This window comes from Lytechinus variegatus, chromosome 2 (genome assembly GCF_018143015.1).
Source record: "Lytechinus variegatus isolate NC3 chromosome 2, Lvar_3.0, whole genome shotgun sequence".
Taxonomy (NCBI): domain Eukaryota; kingdom Metazoa; phylum Echinodermata; class Echinoidea; order Temnopleuroida; family Toxopneustidae; genus Lytechinus; species Lytechinus variegatus.
In genome coordinates, this window is record NC_054741.1 from 77,843,499 (window position 1) to 77,860,250 (window position 16,752).

General features: G+C 37.4%; 1 protein-coding gene across 1 annotated transcript in view; it reads right to left on the minus strand.

The window, feature by feature from the left end:
* Positions 1 to 16,551, minus strand: part of LOC121409142 (beta-adrenergic receptor kinase 2-like) — a 106,043-nt gene extending 89,492 nt beyond the window's left edge. The window contains exons 1-3 of the mRNA XM_041600976.1: positions 15,700 to 16,551; positions 10,848 to 10,924; positions 3,122 to 3,195 (exon numbers count right to left, since the gene is read on the minus strand). Of these exons, the coding sequence (XP_041456910.1) occupies positions 3,122 to 3,195; positions 10,848 to 10,924; positions 15,700 to 15,812 (264 nt within the window). The 5' untranslated portion in view covers positions 15,813 to 16,551. The remainder of the gene's footprint in view (positions 1 to 3,121; positions 3,196 to 10,847; positions 10,925 to 15,699) is intronic.
* Between the last annotated feature and the right edge of the window lie 201 nt (positions 16,552 to 16,752).

Genomic DNA, 16,752 nt, shown 5'->3' on the forward strand with positions numbered 1-16,752 from the left:
AAAGAATAATTGATAAACAGAAATACATAAGATTTGATAGAAAAAGAGAGTGACAAACAACATTATAGAAATACATAAGAAATCATAAAGAAGGAAACAGGAGAGAAAAAAAATATATAAGAATTGATAGAAGATGAAAATATTAAAACAAATCTATACATAAAAAAATTAATAGAAAAAAAAAGAAGATAAAAATAGAACCAGAAAAAAACACAGGAACTGTTTGAAAAGATGAAGAAAATACAGAAATGTTTCAGAATTGAGTGAGCATGCATTTTCCCCTCACTGGAATAGGTAGATCACATCGCATATTGCGATTACCGCAGACATTTTTTTCTAATCTGAACGGCCCTCGCATGTGCAGAGTTCGCTCCAGACGATTGTCTAGTGTGACACCAGAGAGACAGATCTAAACGGGGTATGAGATGTTAGGAAAGGGGGATGTTCAATGCAAACTTTGAAAATATCATTACATATAAATCCGAAAAACAAACATCTTTGCAAATATGAAGAAATCAAAGGTAGGGTGTAAACCACTTGCTAATCTGGAATGGAAACCTTTTAAACAAACAGAGATCAATCTTAAAGGCATACATGTACTACATGTACATTGATCATACATAAAAGTAAGCAGAACAGGGTCCGTAACACAAAGGATAGCGATTGATCGATAATTTCAAAGAACAATTCTGATTGGTTCATAGTCAGTCTACTTTACAAAATGCAGATGCAACGATAATCTTGATTGGTTCATCTCATTTAGCGATTAATCTTAAATTAATCGCTAAGCTTTGTGTTACAGTGCCCAGATCACATATTTTCTCTTTGATCAAAAAGTTTACAGCATTGATCACAATGTGCATGCACAATGTAAGCATAAAAGATTGTACCATTACTTGTACTGTAGATGGGGCTACATGGCAAGTAACTAATACCCTTTTTACACACGCTAAAATTTCCTTAACCCCGTACTATAGGTGGGGCTAAATTGCTATTTAGCCCCACCTATAGTACGGGGTTAAGCTTAGCCCACTTTCTTTTTACACAGCATTTTTGCAAAGTGGGCTAACCCCACCTTTAGTACGGGATTATTTGGCCCTGCAAAAAAGCAGGGTTATCCCAGCAATTGCGGTGTTAAGAGCGATAGTACAGGGTTAAGAGCGATAGTGTGAAACGAAAGTGGGCTAAGCGCTCCCATTCATGCCCCGCAACAGAGCCGGCCCTGTTGTCCAATCAGAGGTAAGCATAATGTATATTCATGAACAGCGAAGACGGCAATGAGAAAAAGCACGCGCCACAAGTCAGCGAGTTGGAATTCGTGTTTTAATACTTTTCTCATCGACACTCGTGAATATTCATGAGCTACATGTACCACTAGTCTGGGGTTAGCGAGTTTCGTGTGTGAAAAGCAAGAATTCTTTATCCGGGGTAAGCAATAACATTTTGGCATGTGTGAAAAGGAAAAAAAATAGTACGGGGTTACATGTAAGGATAGTACGGGGTTAGCGATAGTCTGGGGCTAAGAAAATCCTGTGTAAAAAGGTTATAAGACCCACCTCACATTTTTTGCGAAGGGGGCTAACCCCACCTCTAGTAGAGGTAATTTGGCAATCCCAAATAGAAGGGTTAGCCCAGCTATCACTGTATTAAACATGAAAATCCAGGGTTAAGAGTCATGAGAAAAGAAACACAGCCAAGCCAAGGACACTACTGATCCATGTACCGGCCATGGGGTTAACAATTTTCCGGGGTTAAGAAACGTTGTGAGAAAAGGGTTATAAGTGTGTTTACCAGAATGTGTAACTAAACTACATGCAGGGTTGAGTCAATCATGACAGAACACTAATATCCATCCAATGCAACCGATTCAAAAAAAAAATCTCGATTCTGTATGTGGGATTATCACTTATTACTTCATTTTCTTGTCTGGTTTATAGCTGGTGTCTTTGATGCCTCTTGTAATGATGTCCTGCATGTAGCTACATGTGCAGTGCACTTCTTTGCTACAAAGGGTGCAAGCAATCTCTGTGGAGGTGATTGTGATGTGACTTGCACTATAGTGTGGTCTAGACTCTAGATCCCTATTAACAGGGATAGGAAGATGTAAACTGTCTCTCCACAATCTGTGCTAGATTAGACCAGGATCAGTCACAAAGCAGGTTTGAAGTTCCTGACCACTTTTGGTTAGTCTGAGACCTTACTTAATTTAGATTTTGCTGGTACTTTATGATTTTAAAGTGGTCTAGAAACAGAGGTGTCAATCTTTGGGGGGTTGGGGGGGCGATTGCCCCACCAATGAAAATATTGGATGGTGAAACATATCGTTTTGCCCCCCCCAATAATTCCAGATGTGCAAAAAATAAAATAAGATTGTAAATGTTACACAGCTATCAGCAACCGAGAATGAGATACACAATTCGTTCCTAATTCAAAATTGTGCTCAAAATGTCTGTTTTTCAGAGTGGAATGTTAACATTTTAAGCTTGTGCTTCGCGTAATAAAGACGTCCATTTATAAACTGTCATTTTTTTCAGATTGAGCGCTTAGATACCCATCTTAACCATTGTTACCAAAACTGCTTAGAATGTCAAGTTTTCAGGTCAGAATATAAAGAAATTTCAGCTCGCTCTCGGCACTCGCATCTGTGAAGCGAGATATGTATCCTCCTCAGGAGTTCCTACATGTACAAACAGTCCTAAACAGGTAACTTTTTCCTGTTTTCAGGTCACTATACTGAAAAATTTCAGCTCGTCGCATTATAATCTTTCAGTGTGATATGTGTCTCTTTCTCATGAGTCAATTTATATATATAGGCCTATGTGGATGGGTTGTGATAGAGCACCTTTGGAACATTGATTCATGATTCTGCCCCCCCCCCCCATATGAAAAATGGATTGACACCCCTGTCTAGAAACAAACATTTGTTTCAATATTTTATTTTGGGACATTTATTTTACACTTCGAATTGCACTTCTCTGACTTACATTCACACCACTCTACAAACTTGCAAAGAAATTGGACCAAGTTGGGTTCAGGGTAGGTTTGTGTTTATATCTAAATTTGTTTCTAATAATGGTGAGTGTTTTCAATGTTACAATTACATGCTAAATGTAGTACCTACCGCTTCATAGAACTGCAGTTGTTGTACTTGGACATCTGCACAATTCTCACAGTAGTCTTTGAACAAAAGATATCCTGTTATAAGTTAAAAGTAAAAAGAAAAGACTGACATGAATCAATCTTATATACCTGACCAAAAAAAAAATCATTTGATACCTTTCAGATACAATGTAATAGTACATGAAGTCTCTGATGTCTGATGTACAGTACAGTATATTTGAATAAATAAAGCCCCTGTAAGCCCCCCCCCCCTTTAAGAAGTTAACTTAATAAAATGAAAATATTTTCACATTATTTCAAAGCCAATAAAATAAACTAATTTTGAAAGATGACAAAAACAAAACATTGATGTTCAGAGAAATAGATTATATCTTTGTTAAATGAATATTATCATAACTTATTACATGTAGTTCATACAACACATTACATTAGCATTTCAATTATCTTTACAATAACATAACATAGCATAACATAAATACAATTTGTTAAATCTCAATTGAAAAAATATCAACTCACAATATGTCAGGTACAATGATAAAAGGAAAGACTACATGTATGAAATGGTAGTACAGTATTGAATAATAAAATCATAACAAGGTGGTTCAATAACTACAAGTCTCATTTGATTTCAATTTCATGATGAATAAAACATGCATATTTTTATCCCTTGATGAACTTTCACATATCATCCTCATGAATACAAGTGTGGTATTACCCAATGACAGGGCTCGAATTAAGAATTTAAAGGGGCAAGGCCATTTTTTAAAAGGGCACTTAAGGGAAAGGGCAGGCAGTTTTCACTTTATGGGACATCCAAGGCCACCAAAAAAAGGGCATCAATAATAAATGCACTTTTCAATGGGGCACATGCACTGGATTACCGCAGGGCACCAAGGCCACAGCAAAAAAGGGCAGTTATTTTGGCCTTAAGTCTACAAATATTTGAAAGGGCATCAAGGCCATTTCTGAGGGCATCTAAGGCCATGGCCTTGGATGGCCTTGGATTAATTCGAGCCCTGCAATGATTATTTGTACCAAGTGTTAAGACAATATCTATGTAGAAATAAAGATATAAGAGCAATTTGAACAAAAACTTGAAGAAAAAAAAGATGAATATGAGGCCGTTCTCATTACGCTTTCTAAAACTAGTTTAATGGGAACCGATTCAGGAAACCACTTGGAAGATCGCTTAGCTAGCGTTCCCACTTGATCACACGAAAGTGGTTTTCAAACGTAAAGCGCTCTTATTGCTATGGAAACGCTCTCTGTGGGGTGACACGTTTCGCGCGAAATTCGAAACCGCAGCATGGCATTCTACACCTGTCGTGTGGAGTAGCGCGCTCAAAATGTGCGAAGATCGCTTCCCGAAGAACGGTTGTGTCCTCACTTACGCTAAAACCAGTTTAACGAGGCTAAGCGATCTTGAAAACTACATCGCGAGGTGGTTTTCCAAACTGGTTTGGAACATCGCTTCCAAGACCGCTTTGACCGTTCTCACTACGCGTTAAACTAGTTTGCACTAAACTAGTTTCCAGTAAACTAGTTTTAGGAACATACATGTAGTGAGAACAGCCTCTATGACATCATTTGACCTTCTGAAAAGTGATCAGTAGGTGGTTTCAAACCGCCTCGATCACAAGAATCCCCGTTAAATTACGAGAACTTTTTAAGGCTAAAAAATACCCGTTAATTATTCCTGCATTCACACCGCCCCGAAACACATCCTTCGGGATAAGTTCCCGAAGTTACGAGCATGCGCAGTGTGGTCTGATAAGCAGGCAAGGCGGGAGATTCAAAATCACTAGCCCAGCAGCCACCCACGCCGCCGCGCCCAACGACACGCTGGGATAAAAGTTCCCGTAATTTGCTTTCACATCGCCAAAATACCTGCGACCTTGGAAAAATCCCCACGAAAGTTCTCGTAATTTCGCCAAGTACCTACTATTTAGCGGGTATTTTCTTTCGGGGAAATTACGCGTAGTTTGCTTTCACATTACCGAAATACCTGGTATTTTCTGATCGGGGTAAATTTCCCGATCAGAGAATACCTGGAACTGGCGAACTTCGAGGCGGTCTGAAACCACCTATTATGTATCTGCCAAGGGCGAGAAAAAAGGGAAAAGGTGAGAAAAATTCAAAGAAATGAAGAAAAATGTATTGCCTTTTCATAACCAATTACATGTATCAGCTAGGATAACATGCAAATTCCAATATTTTCCATGCATTTTAAGGTCTAATTATCAACTGTTTAATATAAAATCAATCAATTGAGTTAATGAACTTCATTTTACAATCAATGGAGGTGTAAAAACACCTTGTTCTCTGTATAAGCATGCTCTAGTGTGAAGTACTATTTATACACTTATGGATAAACCTACACAGAATTCAAATACATGTATTTTACAAACAAGACCTAAATGCATTCGCATTTCATCAACAGAATCAAAGAGGGGTTGTACACCTGAACTTACATGCATCTACATGTATACACACAGGTTTAGCAGCTTAAAGCCAGTCTAAAGCTCAAGTCCCTGTACATTATATGCCTTTAAAGGTATAGTTTAACTTTGTGAGCAGCCGATTTAAAAAAATTCTCAAACCAAGATGAAACATGTGAACAAGTGCATGCATTAGAACTAATAAACCCTGAAAACAACCATTATTGAGAATGAAAAGCTAAAACTACAAGGCAGACCCTGATTTTGTAAATAGGTGTCTTATAGACGCCTACATACTACACATAAGTGTATGGGATGTACTTAAGATGGTGTTTCCGGTCACTTTATATTTCGATTTTGGAGCACTAAATAAATATTTTCAATCGCAATTTTTTATGAGCTTCATTTTTGTAACATATCACAGACACAGATGACAAGTGTGACCTTAAAAAGTCAAACCAATGTTAACCAATCACTTTAATACCGTTAAACTACATGTAGTAATCACTCAAATCTGGGTTAACTCGCCATCCATGGATCCTTTAGGAACCTTACTCTGAACCCTTGTTTCCAGCTTGAATCCGCTACCAGGGAGAACAGGGCCAATCAGAGAGTGTATAATTTAAAACAAAGAAGCGAGTGTTCACATATCCTAAGATGTCTTCAACATTGACATTGCAAATTGGCGCATTTTCATTATCACTTTTAATTCACATCTCCACCAGAATTAAAAAAAAAGCCTTGTGACTAAAGCCACTGATTGCGCGTTCACCCTGGTCCCGCCAACTCTCTTCCTTGACTGCTAGTCTTTTCTCAGCCACTATTTGAAAAATACACTGTACATGTATGGGCAAGTCAGTCACAGGGACTTTCCTAAGCATTGATACACACCATAAAAGTTTAAAGACATCATTGTCCATACAATGTATATAATGACACATCAAGGAGAATTATAAGAACTTACAATAAATGCTTTTCTGGGAGAAAAACCAATGCTTACTTTCATGAAAAAAAAATCTCTTTTTTGCAAACTTTTCTGTACATGTTACACGTAGTACATTTGACCTACATGTACATTTACATATTATGAATTATTATACATTTGTACATTTCAATCAGTATCAATTCTCAGGTTCTGTGGTATCTACAGTGTACTGTGACTCGCTTTATATTATTATAGACCTACTGTCCATTTTAATTTTTTATAACTCTAGTGTACACACGTTAGTCTTCTGATGCTTTCCAAAAATGAAATCCGCTTTTCATAATATATTGGCTGGGTAAGTCCTATGCAGCAGCTCCAATCCATGTTTACCAGGACAGTCATAAATTATGTGCACTAAAAAACAGCACCACTTTCTCCTTCCCTCCGCCCACACAATGTTACATTTCAGGTCGCGTGACAGTAAGAGAAATGTATCAGGAATCGGGAGTGGGAGAGAGAGTTTGATCTGGAGAGGGCATGGACATTAATTGGCAGCAGGAAAGTGTGCACAAATATATCAGTACAACACCAAGCCAGTACTGAACAAGCATACAGAATGGCAGAGCGTTGTTCAAAACACCTATCAGGAAACAGAGCTATCCATGATGAGCTTTTAAAAATAAAAGGTACAATACTTTAAAGGGATGGTCCAGGCTGGAAATTTAGAGCAAAATTCATAAAGCAAAATGCTGACAATTTCATCAAATCGGATAACAAATAACGAAGTTATTGAATTTTAAAGTTTATCAATATTTTGTGAAAACAGTTATGTGCACATCGCAATGAATATTCATTAGGTGGGCTGATGCCTGATGATGTCACATCCCCACTTTCCTTTTTTTTATGTTATTACATGAAATCATAGATGTTTCATTTTTCTTACATGTGTAAATGATGTGTCTCCATTATGATGAGATAAGTAATGGCAATTAATAAGTACATGTAATGCACTTAATCAGTTGTCAATCCACTTGTTTTAGTTCTTGGTAGAACAATTTTGAAGAAACCTTATTTCATATCATAAAATACAAAAGAACATGTGGGGATATGACATTATCAGCCCACCTGAATGTTCATAAAGACATGTTTCATCGGAATAATTCAAAAATTTTAAATTCGATAACTTCATTATTTGTTATCCAATTTTGATCAAATTTTCAGCATTTTGCTTTGTGAATTTTACTCTATTTATTAAGATATAATTATCTCCAGCCTGGACCATCCCTTAATGTAGACCCAAAGCGCAAGCCTACACAGGTACTGTATGTCTGCTCTCACTCTAGGGGGGGTTACTTCTTTCTTACAGTACATGTACATGCACATATCCGATATCGGCTACATCAAGGAGTATTAACTCCTTGGCTACATGTGTAGTTACCATGAGGCCCATTTCAAAATTCAATTATCAATGTCTGGTCATCAAATACATATCCATATGTATATGTATTTGATGTTGCCATTTTACCATCTGATCTATCCAATATCATTCTATGGTGTCAAAATAATCACATGTCCCTTAACATTTCTAAATGTAAAGTAATGCACATAACCCGATCTAGAAAATTAATTAATGTCACTTATAATATAGATTCTCAACTTCTTGAAAAAGTCAACACTTATCAGTATTTAGGTTTTATCATTTCTTATGATCTTAGTTGGACTCATCATGTAAGAAGTGTTGTCACTAAATGTTCAAGATTATGTGGATTTATATGTAGAGTTGTTATGTCTATATTATTTTGTTCACTTTGCCGCCCAATTTTAGAATACGGCATCCCTGTCTGGTTGCCCTACCAAAAGAACCATATTCAATCACTTGAAGCAGTACAAAGACGCTTCACTCGTTTTTGTTTTTCTTTCGAAAGGGCAATTTCTCTATCATATCATCATCATGAACGTTTAGTTATTTTGGACCTGCCGCCTTTATATAATAGAATGATTTATCTTTCTGTTTGTTTTGTTGTAAAGAGTTTGCATTGCCTTAATGATATTCCTTGTACCATTTTACCAAAGCCTAGTTTTAGAAGGACTCATTTTCTTACTTTTACTCATGAATTTGCTAGAACCAATTGTTTGAAGTATACATGCTTGTATATGTTCCCTCGTTTTATGGATACACTCCCCCGTTCTACTTGTGATTTATGTCTTGATGTTTCTGTTTGGCCATTTTTAAATGCTTTACGTAATATTTTGTTTGATATGCCCCCAATTATTAATGCATATTGAAGATTTCAGTTATAATCTAATGGTCTCCAGGCGAATGCCTTAGGCTTGTCCTTTTATATTTTCCTTTCTTTTTATTACACTCTTTTCGCGTACATGCTGACCATTGTGTTTGTATGAATTTTATGACAACAACCAATGAGGAGAGCCTTTATACAGAAATTATTATTTCTTTTAGGTAATCCCCAGGCATTGGTTGTTGTTAATGTTATTATGTATATTGTATATATATTGTTAAGTTTCATATGACAATTTGTTATGTTATTATGTTATGTGTTCCTGGAAATTAAATAAACATAAATATACATAGATATGTCTGTACATGTATCATGACTGTGCCCCACTGCAAAATATACCGGTACCAAAATCATCATTTTCTCAAAGTGGATAGATCATTTTTGTGAAGCTTCTTTGACCATGATGAACTACAGTTATTTTCAGTTTTTAATAAGTTTCAATACTGAAAGAAATAAAATGCCACTTCATTCATATCAACTCTAAAGCAAATTTTTAGAACTAGTTTGAAAACAACTCAAAGATGGAATTTCTGGGTCAGAAAATAGAACAAAATATATGAACAGAGAACAAGGAAGTACATGTATACTGCCGTTCATATGTACCACAATGCAGCTTTAACTCAAATTCATGAGACAGCTGCCATGAACATTGAAATGATCCATTTCCTGTCAAATTTGCATTTTCCCATAAAGGCACTGAATGCTTTATTTCAATTTAATATTGTAATAAAGAAATGCACTAAGTATTTCATCAACCAAAATGGAGAAAAGTATGGTTATCACTCTTTGAACGTAGACCATCAAACACAACTTTGCCACCAAAATGCCATTTGAAGGTCAATCCATCTGAGAGATTTGATTCGTCATTCTAATACCCTTTTCATAAACCCATCCTCCAATTAGCCACCTAAGAGTAATGGGGATAATTCAATAAAAATTGCGTTCACAAACTCCGAAAATAATCCGCACTATTTTTACGAGCGCCTGTCCTGAAAAAGGCGAATAATCGTCATGACAACTGGACACGCCCCCTCCGATGTGGAGGTGTTGGAAAAGGGTGACCTTATGACCGCACCATGGCAATTATCCGCATAATTTGGAAATGCATTCATAAAGTCAAAATCTGGTCCCGATGCTGCTATTGTGCGAATAGCAGCATCAAAATAATGCGGATAACTCTGGTCCTCCTCCGATTTTACGACCAAATTATGCTGCTATTAGCCGCATAATTGGGTTTATGAAAGGGGTATAAGTGAATGAAAAACTTCCCAGCCTATCATTTGAAATTGACCTATTCAACTTTTGAAAAAAAAATGAAATTAAATAACTCACTATTACACAGCAAAAATTGCTTCATGTGAATAAAAACAACCGGTCATGCATATCTAAAAGTACTTAAATATTTCTCATTAGAATATTACTGTATATGGTTTTTTAAATAAGAAGAAACAGATAAAGAAAGGCTAGCAAGTTGATTTGAACAAGTAGAGTAGTGAAGAATAAAAACCTGGATAAATTAAAACTGAAAATTCCTGAAATGTAAAATAAAAAAAAATTGGCACTTATTTTACCTTTTTTTCAAAAAAACCCTGATCATTAAGTAAATGAGAGACCAAAAAATCTACACTCTACTTCTTTTGTATATTAAACATAAAAATGTCTTTTTTTTTCAATGATAAAAGGATCAATCCTACACATGTAGCTGGTTTTTATAATTATGTTTACATGTACTTGGGTGCCCTTAAAGTGGTCTTTAGTTTCAGTTAATCCCACAAAAGTGCATGTCACTATTCCAATTCATTTAAAACTATTTGTTAGCCTATATTATAATTTTAAATGAATTGGAATAGTAACAAGCACTTTTGTGGGATTTACTGAAACGAAAGGCACGCTTTACGGGCACCCAAGTAAAAGCATAATTATAAAACCCAGCTATTCTGATATTAGCTATAAACTACCACAAAATCAAATTTAAAATGACTGACTACATGTAACTAGTAATTTGTCAAGAATATGACAAGGCATGAATACAGACAGTAATTATATTAGAATTCTTCTACTCACCAAGCTTTTGTCCAAAGATCTTTTCAAAAGTGATTTCTTTCCTTTCCTCCAAGTATTTGTACATCACTGTTCTTACACTGTATTTTGAAGAAAAAAAGAAGTTACTCATGTATATTTCCACTAACATATTATATGAAATTTATTTTTTGGGAGGTTTACAGGAATATCAATGTAACCAGTGTTATGATCACTCAGTTATAAGTCTGAACTTGCATTTATTCCACATTTCCAGTGCCAATAATATAGAAGACATATTATGATTCTACTTTCCATCTGAAACAGGTACCAGTACTCAAAAACTTTCAATCAAAACTTATGTAGAATTACATGTATATTGAACAATGAATAGTTATAGCTACTTCCACATGTAATTCATTATAAGTCTATACATGTATTTGTTCTTAGTCATCATGCATACTGGTTCAAGCAGAATTTCAAAGAATGAATTCATACCAGGGAGATTGTACCTCACCTGAGTTGAGTATGTACAGATAGAAAACTTTCTTGCTGAAGGAATTAAATCACGATGGAGGATTCAAACCCATGACCCTCTCTCAAAGAGGGAATGGTAATCAAGAGATGAAATCATGAAAGCAGGGAGATAGATAGTGATCATATCTCTTTTATGACAGTAAGAAGTTGTGAAAGCACACCACTGCTCATTTCACTGGTGTGGATTCACTATCTGTACCACTACACAGCCATTCAGGACATTTCAATAGATTCGATGACTTGGTGGTTAGTGAGTGACCAGCGTGGGTTGTGAACCCACATCACCAGTCATTACATTACAATGGCAGAGGTTCTTGATAGGTAGGATGTGAAGACAATTCAGGTTATTGCATTTCAATGGCATGGGCTCAGGAGCCTGTACATGTACCTGGTAGCAGCAGTGGGATGTGAGTTAAAGGGGAAGTTCACCCTGAAGAAAAGTTTGTTGTAAAAATAGCAGAAAAAATAATAAAAAATATTGGTGAAGGTTTGAGGAAAATCCGTCAATGATTAAGAAAGTTATTAGAATTCAAAGTTTTGAATTTGTGACGTCATATGCGAGCAGCATTCCTACAAGGCGAATGGTAAAAAATATATGAAATGTCATTTTCTCAGAAAATTGAAAATGTTTTTTACTGTGCCTTTTGTATATCAATAGACAAATCATTTCACACCCGATCATAAATAGAAAACAAAATAAAGTTATCAGGAACCGTACAAAATTTGAAATTCATTGATTTTTTACCATTCGCTATGTAGGAATGCTGCTCGCATATGACGTCACAAATCCAAAACTTTGAATTCTAATAACTTTCTTAATCTTTAACGGATTTTCCTCAAACCTTCACCAATATTCTTTATTATTTTTTCTGCTATTTTTACAACAAACTTTTCTTCAGGGTGAACTTCCCCTTTAACGCCACCAGCCATTCCATTTCAGTGGCATGTGTTCACAACTTCACACTCACGTACCTGTGTAAGAACATTGTAAACTCAGTCTCACACCATCAGTCAAGAACTCCAATGGCATACGTACCTATTACTGGTAGCAAAATTGGGATGCATTTCCATGGTGTGAGTTCACAAACCTGTACCAGGTGTCAGCAGTTGGGTGCCACATGTAACCCACACCACCAGTCAGTGCATTTTGATGTAATAGGTTCACTTACCTTGTATCAATATGTGACGCAATCCCCCTCCCCTCCTTCAGTCATTGCATTTATATAGATTGGGACATTGGGTCATAATACTATTGTCAGAACTGGTGTGCATGGAACCCATCCCACCAGACCAGCCATCACATTTGGATGCTATATAGTTATACACTGTACTTTTTTTGCCAAAACGGAGCGCAAACCCACCCATCAGTCATCTCATTTGAATGGCATGGGTTCTTGGTATGAATACAACGCAACTTAAAGCAACCAGTCTTTGCATTTTGATGACATGGGCTCAGGTACCTGTACCCAGTGGCAGCAGTGGGATGTGAGCTCACACCACCATGGCGCCAGCCATTCCGAACCATGTGTTCACATGTACCTGGAGGCCCTGTATGTGAACCCCACACCACTAGCCATTGAATTTAAACAGCATCTGGATTGAAACTGGTGGCAATAATGGGGTTGATGTACAAACTCATTCTGTCATTGCATTTTGATGGTAAACATGTATGACAGGTTCACATACGTTGTGTTAATATGAGATGCAAACTCATCCCACCAGCTACAGTCACAGCATTTTCAATGGTGTGGGCACTAGCCACTAGGTCCGAGTCCCACCATGAAATCCCAATCCACAGTCCACACCAAGACCATTGTCAACCAGTCATTACATGGATTGGATTCACATACTCTACTTGTACAAGTACAGTACCTAGTGGTAATCACACCATCAGTCATTGCATTTCTATGGAATTGGTTCTTAATACTGTTACTGTATAGTATGTAGTCTGACAAGAAGCCAAGCCACTTGTAATTGTACTTCAATCACATTAGTTCATACAGTATACCTACATGGTGGCAGTAGTGGGATTGAACCTCACTAGTACAGGTGCACAAACATGGGTGGCTGCAGTGATATGTGAACAGCGAACGCAAACCATCAGTCACTGGCATGGATTCCCATGTACATGCACCTGTACATCATGGCATCAATGGCATGAGAAGTGTGAACCCACACCACTAATATTTGAATTTTAGGGGTATGGATTTGCATACATGTACATGATGGCAAGGGTGTGAATTTGTGATAAATCCAGGTCTGGTTCATATCTGGTGGCAGCAGTGAGATGAAAAACCCATACCACCAGTCATTATATTACACTGGTGTGGATCACATGTACCTGGTGGTATACAGTATCAGCTTTTATTTTCGCAAAATGCTGATTGGCCGCAACGCGCGAAAATATTTAGTAACTTGTGCCAATGTCCCAAACAGCAAAGCTTTGCTATTGCAAACATGCTGAGTGGTGAAAGAATTGAGATATGCACCTACGTGTATTCATATCCAAAAAATAAGGTTGAAAAGTAACTTTAATAGTTTGCTAGAATTTCACTTTTTATATATCAAACAAAATCAGAGCCTAAATTATTTCCAAGCATAATTTCATCAATATTTATTCACTCACTGTAATATTACAATGTATTTTCTATGATTTTTTTTATTTAATCTGTGTGACTCTATAGACAGGTACATGTATATTGGCAGCGATTTGCAAACTCATTAATATTCATAGGTCACATGACCCAAGCTTTTAGACATGTAAGATTCTGTTCACAGAATTCTATTTTTTTTGCACTTAAAACAACTTTTTTTAAATGAATCTAACAAAACACAACTTCCAAGGATTGCTTTTACAGATCAAACTGTAATATGATGAATTTTCAGATTTAAAGGTACAAAAAAAGTGAATCACTGCTCTTTGCAGGGATATACTACAAAATACAAGTTGGCATTGGGACTTTGAGGAGCATATTTTTGTAGATGTTTTGCACAATTATTTGCTTCTCTGAAACGCTGTGGAAGTGTTTGGTACATCTTCCGAGTTCCGATCGCCAATTCAACAACCTGCAAACATGTCGGGACTCCAGCAATTCGTAAAAATATTTAGCTTACAGTACATTTGGGTGGTGCAAGCTCACACCACCAATCATTGGATTTTAATGGTATTGTCTCTTGATGATGTAGGATGTAAAGCCAAGCCACCAATCATTGCACTTCATTAATGTTACTAGTAGTCTGCATATTGGTTGCAGCAGTGAGAAACAAACCCACTATAGGCTTGATCCCATTGCACTTACAGATCCAGAGAGGATGTAAATCGGAACAGAATCTTGCAATCTGTTAGGAGACGTATCTGTTGTGTACTATTTGCATAATGTACGTGTTTCATACACTCTTTCGAGCATCCGTCCACTGTGACTTCATTGTTCGCCCATTTTGTCCATCGTCTGGAGCGGATGGAGCCACCCCAAAACTTTGCTTGTCCACTGTATCCATTTAATACAAATATGTTTTTTGTCCGTCGGCCAGTGGGACCAGGCCTTTACTCACACCATCAGTCATTGCATTTCAATGGGGTGGATTCATGTACCTGTAGATGGAGGTATTGGCAGCAGAGGCATAGGAAGAGTAAATTCACACCACCAGTCAATGAATTTTACAGGAATGGATTCACATGCATGATGGCAATCATGTGATGTGAACTCTAGGCATGGGTCACATATCTGGTGGCAGCGGTGGGATGAAAACCCACAGCACCAGTCATTCATTGCATTTCAATGGTGTGTTCACAACCAACTGCTGTCACCAGCAGCAACTTCATAGGGTCTCACACAATCCCTATCACTCTTTAAAAGAAGTAGCATGGCAAAATGTAGACCTATAAGTACCCACTTGTTCAGACTTTAAAAAAAAATTAATTGTATAGAAACAGAAACGGATACATGTGTAGCTAAAGTTTGAAAAAAAATGAATTGTATGGCTTGCATATCAGCCCAATTATTGTGCAACTGCTGTCAAAAGCAATGATAGCAATGTTAATATTGACAAAATCATCTACAATAGTCAATACACGTATATTTGCTGCTAATTAAATAACTTACGGTCTAGGATTTCCTAAAGAAAAGTTAAGATTTCGATAAATTGGATAATTAATTTTGTAAAAAACTAGCAAAATGATTAGTATCACTCCTTTTTAAGCTTAGCATCATTAGCATTGTTTCTGACACTTATTTTCTTACAGGAGTTTACCCCCCCCCCCCCCCCCTCCTCCATGTGTGTGAGGTTTTTTTTTTCATTATACCGGTAAACATCACGTCTTCATATAAACCCATGTGTGTTATAACTTCGGTTTGTTTACCTTGGATCGGGGAGAACGAGCTTCTTGCTTGCCCTGGCAGCCGGAGTAGATTTACTCTTCTCCATTGCCATAAGGTAGCTCACATCTGCCAAAACGGCTTCTAAATCCGCCATCTTAATCCAATAATTTGTCGACTGAGAGAAAAGTCGTCAAATCTGCAGGACGGAAAACAGTTGAGGAAACGGCCTCCGTAAATGTCGTCGATCACAATCGCAATTATTCCCACGTACGTAGAATATGCAATGTGTTGCGAGCAGCTACGGGGTCACCACACACTCCGAATCGCACACACCAATCAATGGAGCTCTCCTTTGCAGCGATCGCGATGGGAATTTTTCCGATTATACACAGCTAGCTAGCAGTGCTTCTGCGTTCAGCCCCAACGAGCGAGAGGTAAATTGCGAAGCCGAGGCGAGGGTCTATTTGAGATTTCCGAAATTACAATCCAGTCGGCAGGTATGGCACGATGTTGAAGACCAAGAATCCCTTGATTTTAGTCCTCTCACTCTGCCATGATGGTGCTGTGTACCGGTACTTTCCCTACAAACCAAGGCGGTTTCTGCCCAGCGTCTAACTTAGCCCAGAACTTCCTGGCTTCGTACCTCTACACACTATATGCCGGTCTAGTGGTGGTAACGATATTGCATACACGAATCCCCATCCGAACCCTGGTATATGGTACGTGTACGATTCGATTGTAGCCTGATTGTAGCGGCTGTTCAGCCTACGCGGGTCGCATTATGGGGTCGCTATGCATAGAGTAATATGAGTCGACCCGAGCTGAACGGGCGAGAGCTGGCGATATTGTGCCGTGTCGCTAAGGGGCTAGGCTGATCGTTGGCTAGTGACGTCAATTGTGACCTGTACACTGCCTCAAACATGGCATAATTAGTGTAAATTCGCCTTGCCGACAAGTTACTAGAAAAGTCGGGTTCACATTATGACTAAAGTGTGAACTCCTCTTCTATTTTTTTAAATTCATTTCTCAAAACGAGTGAGGGCAATAGAAATGCCACTGACTAACTGCTTCTGCTTCCCGAAGTTCAATTCAAT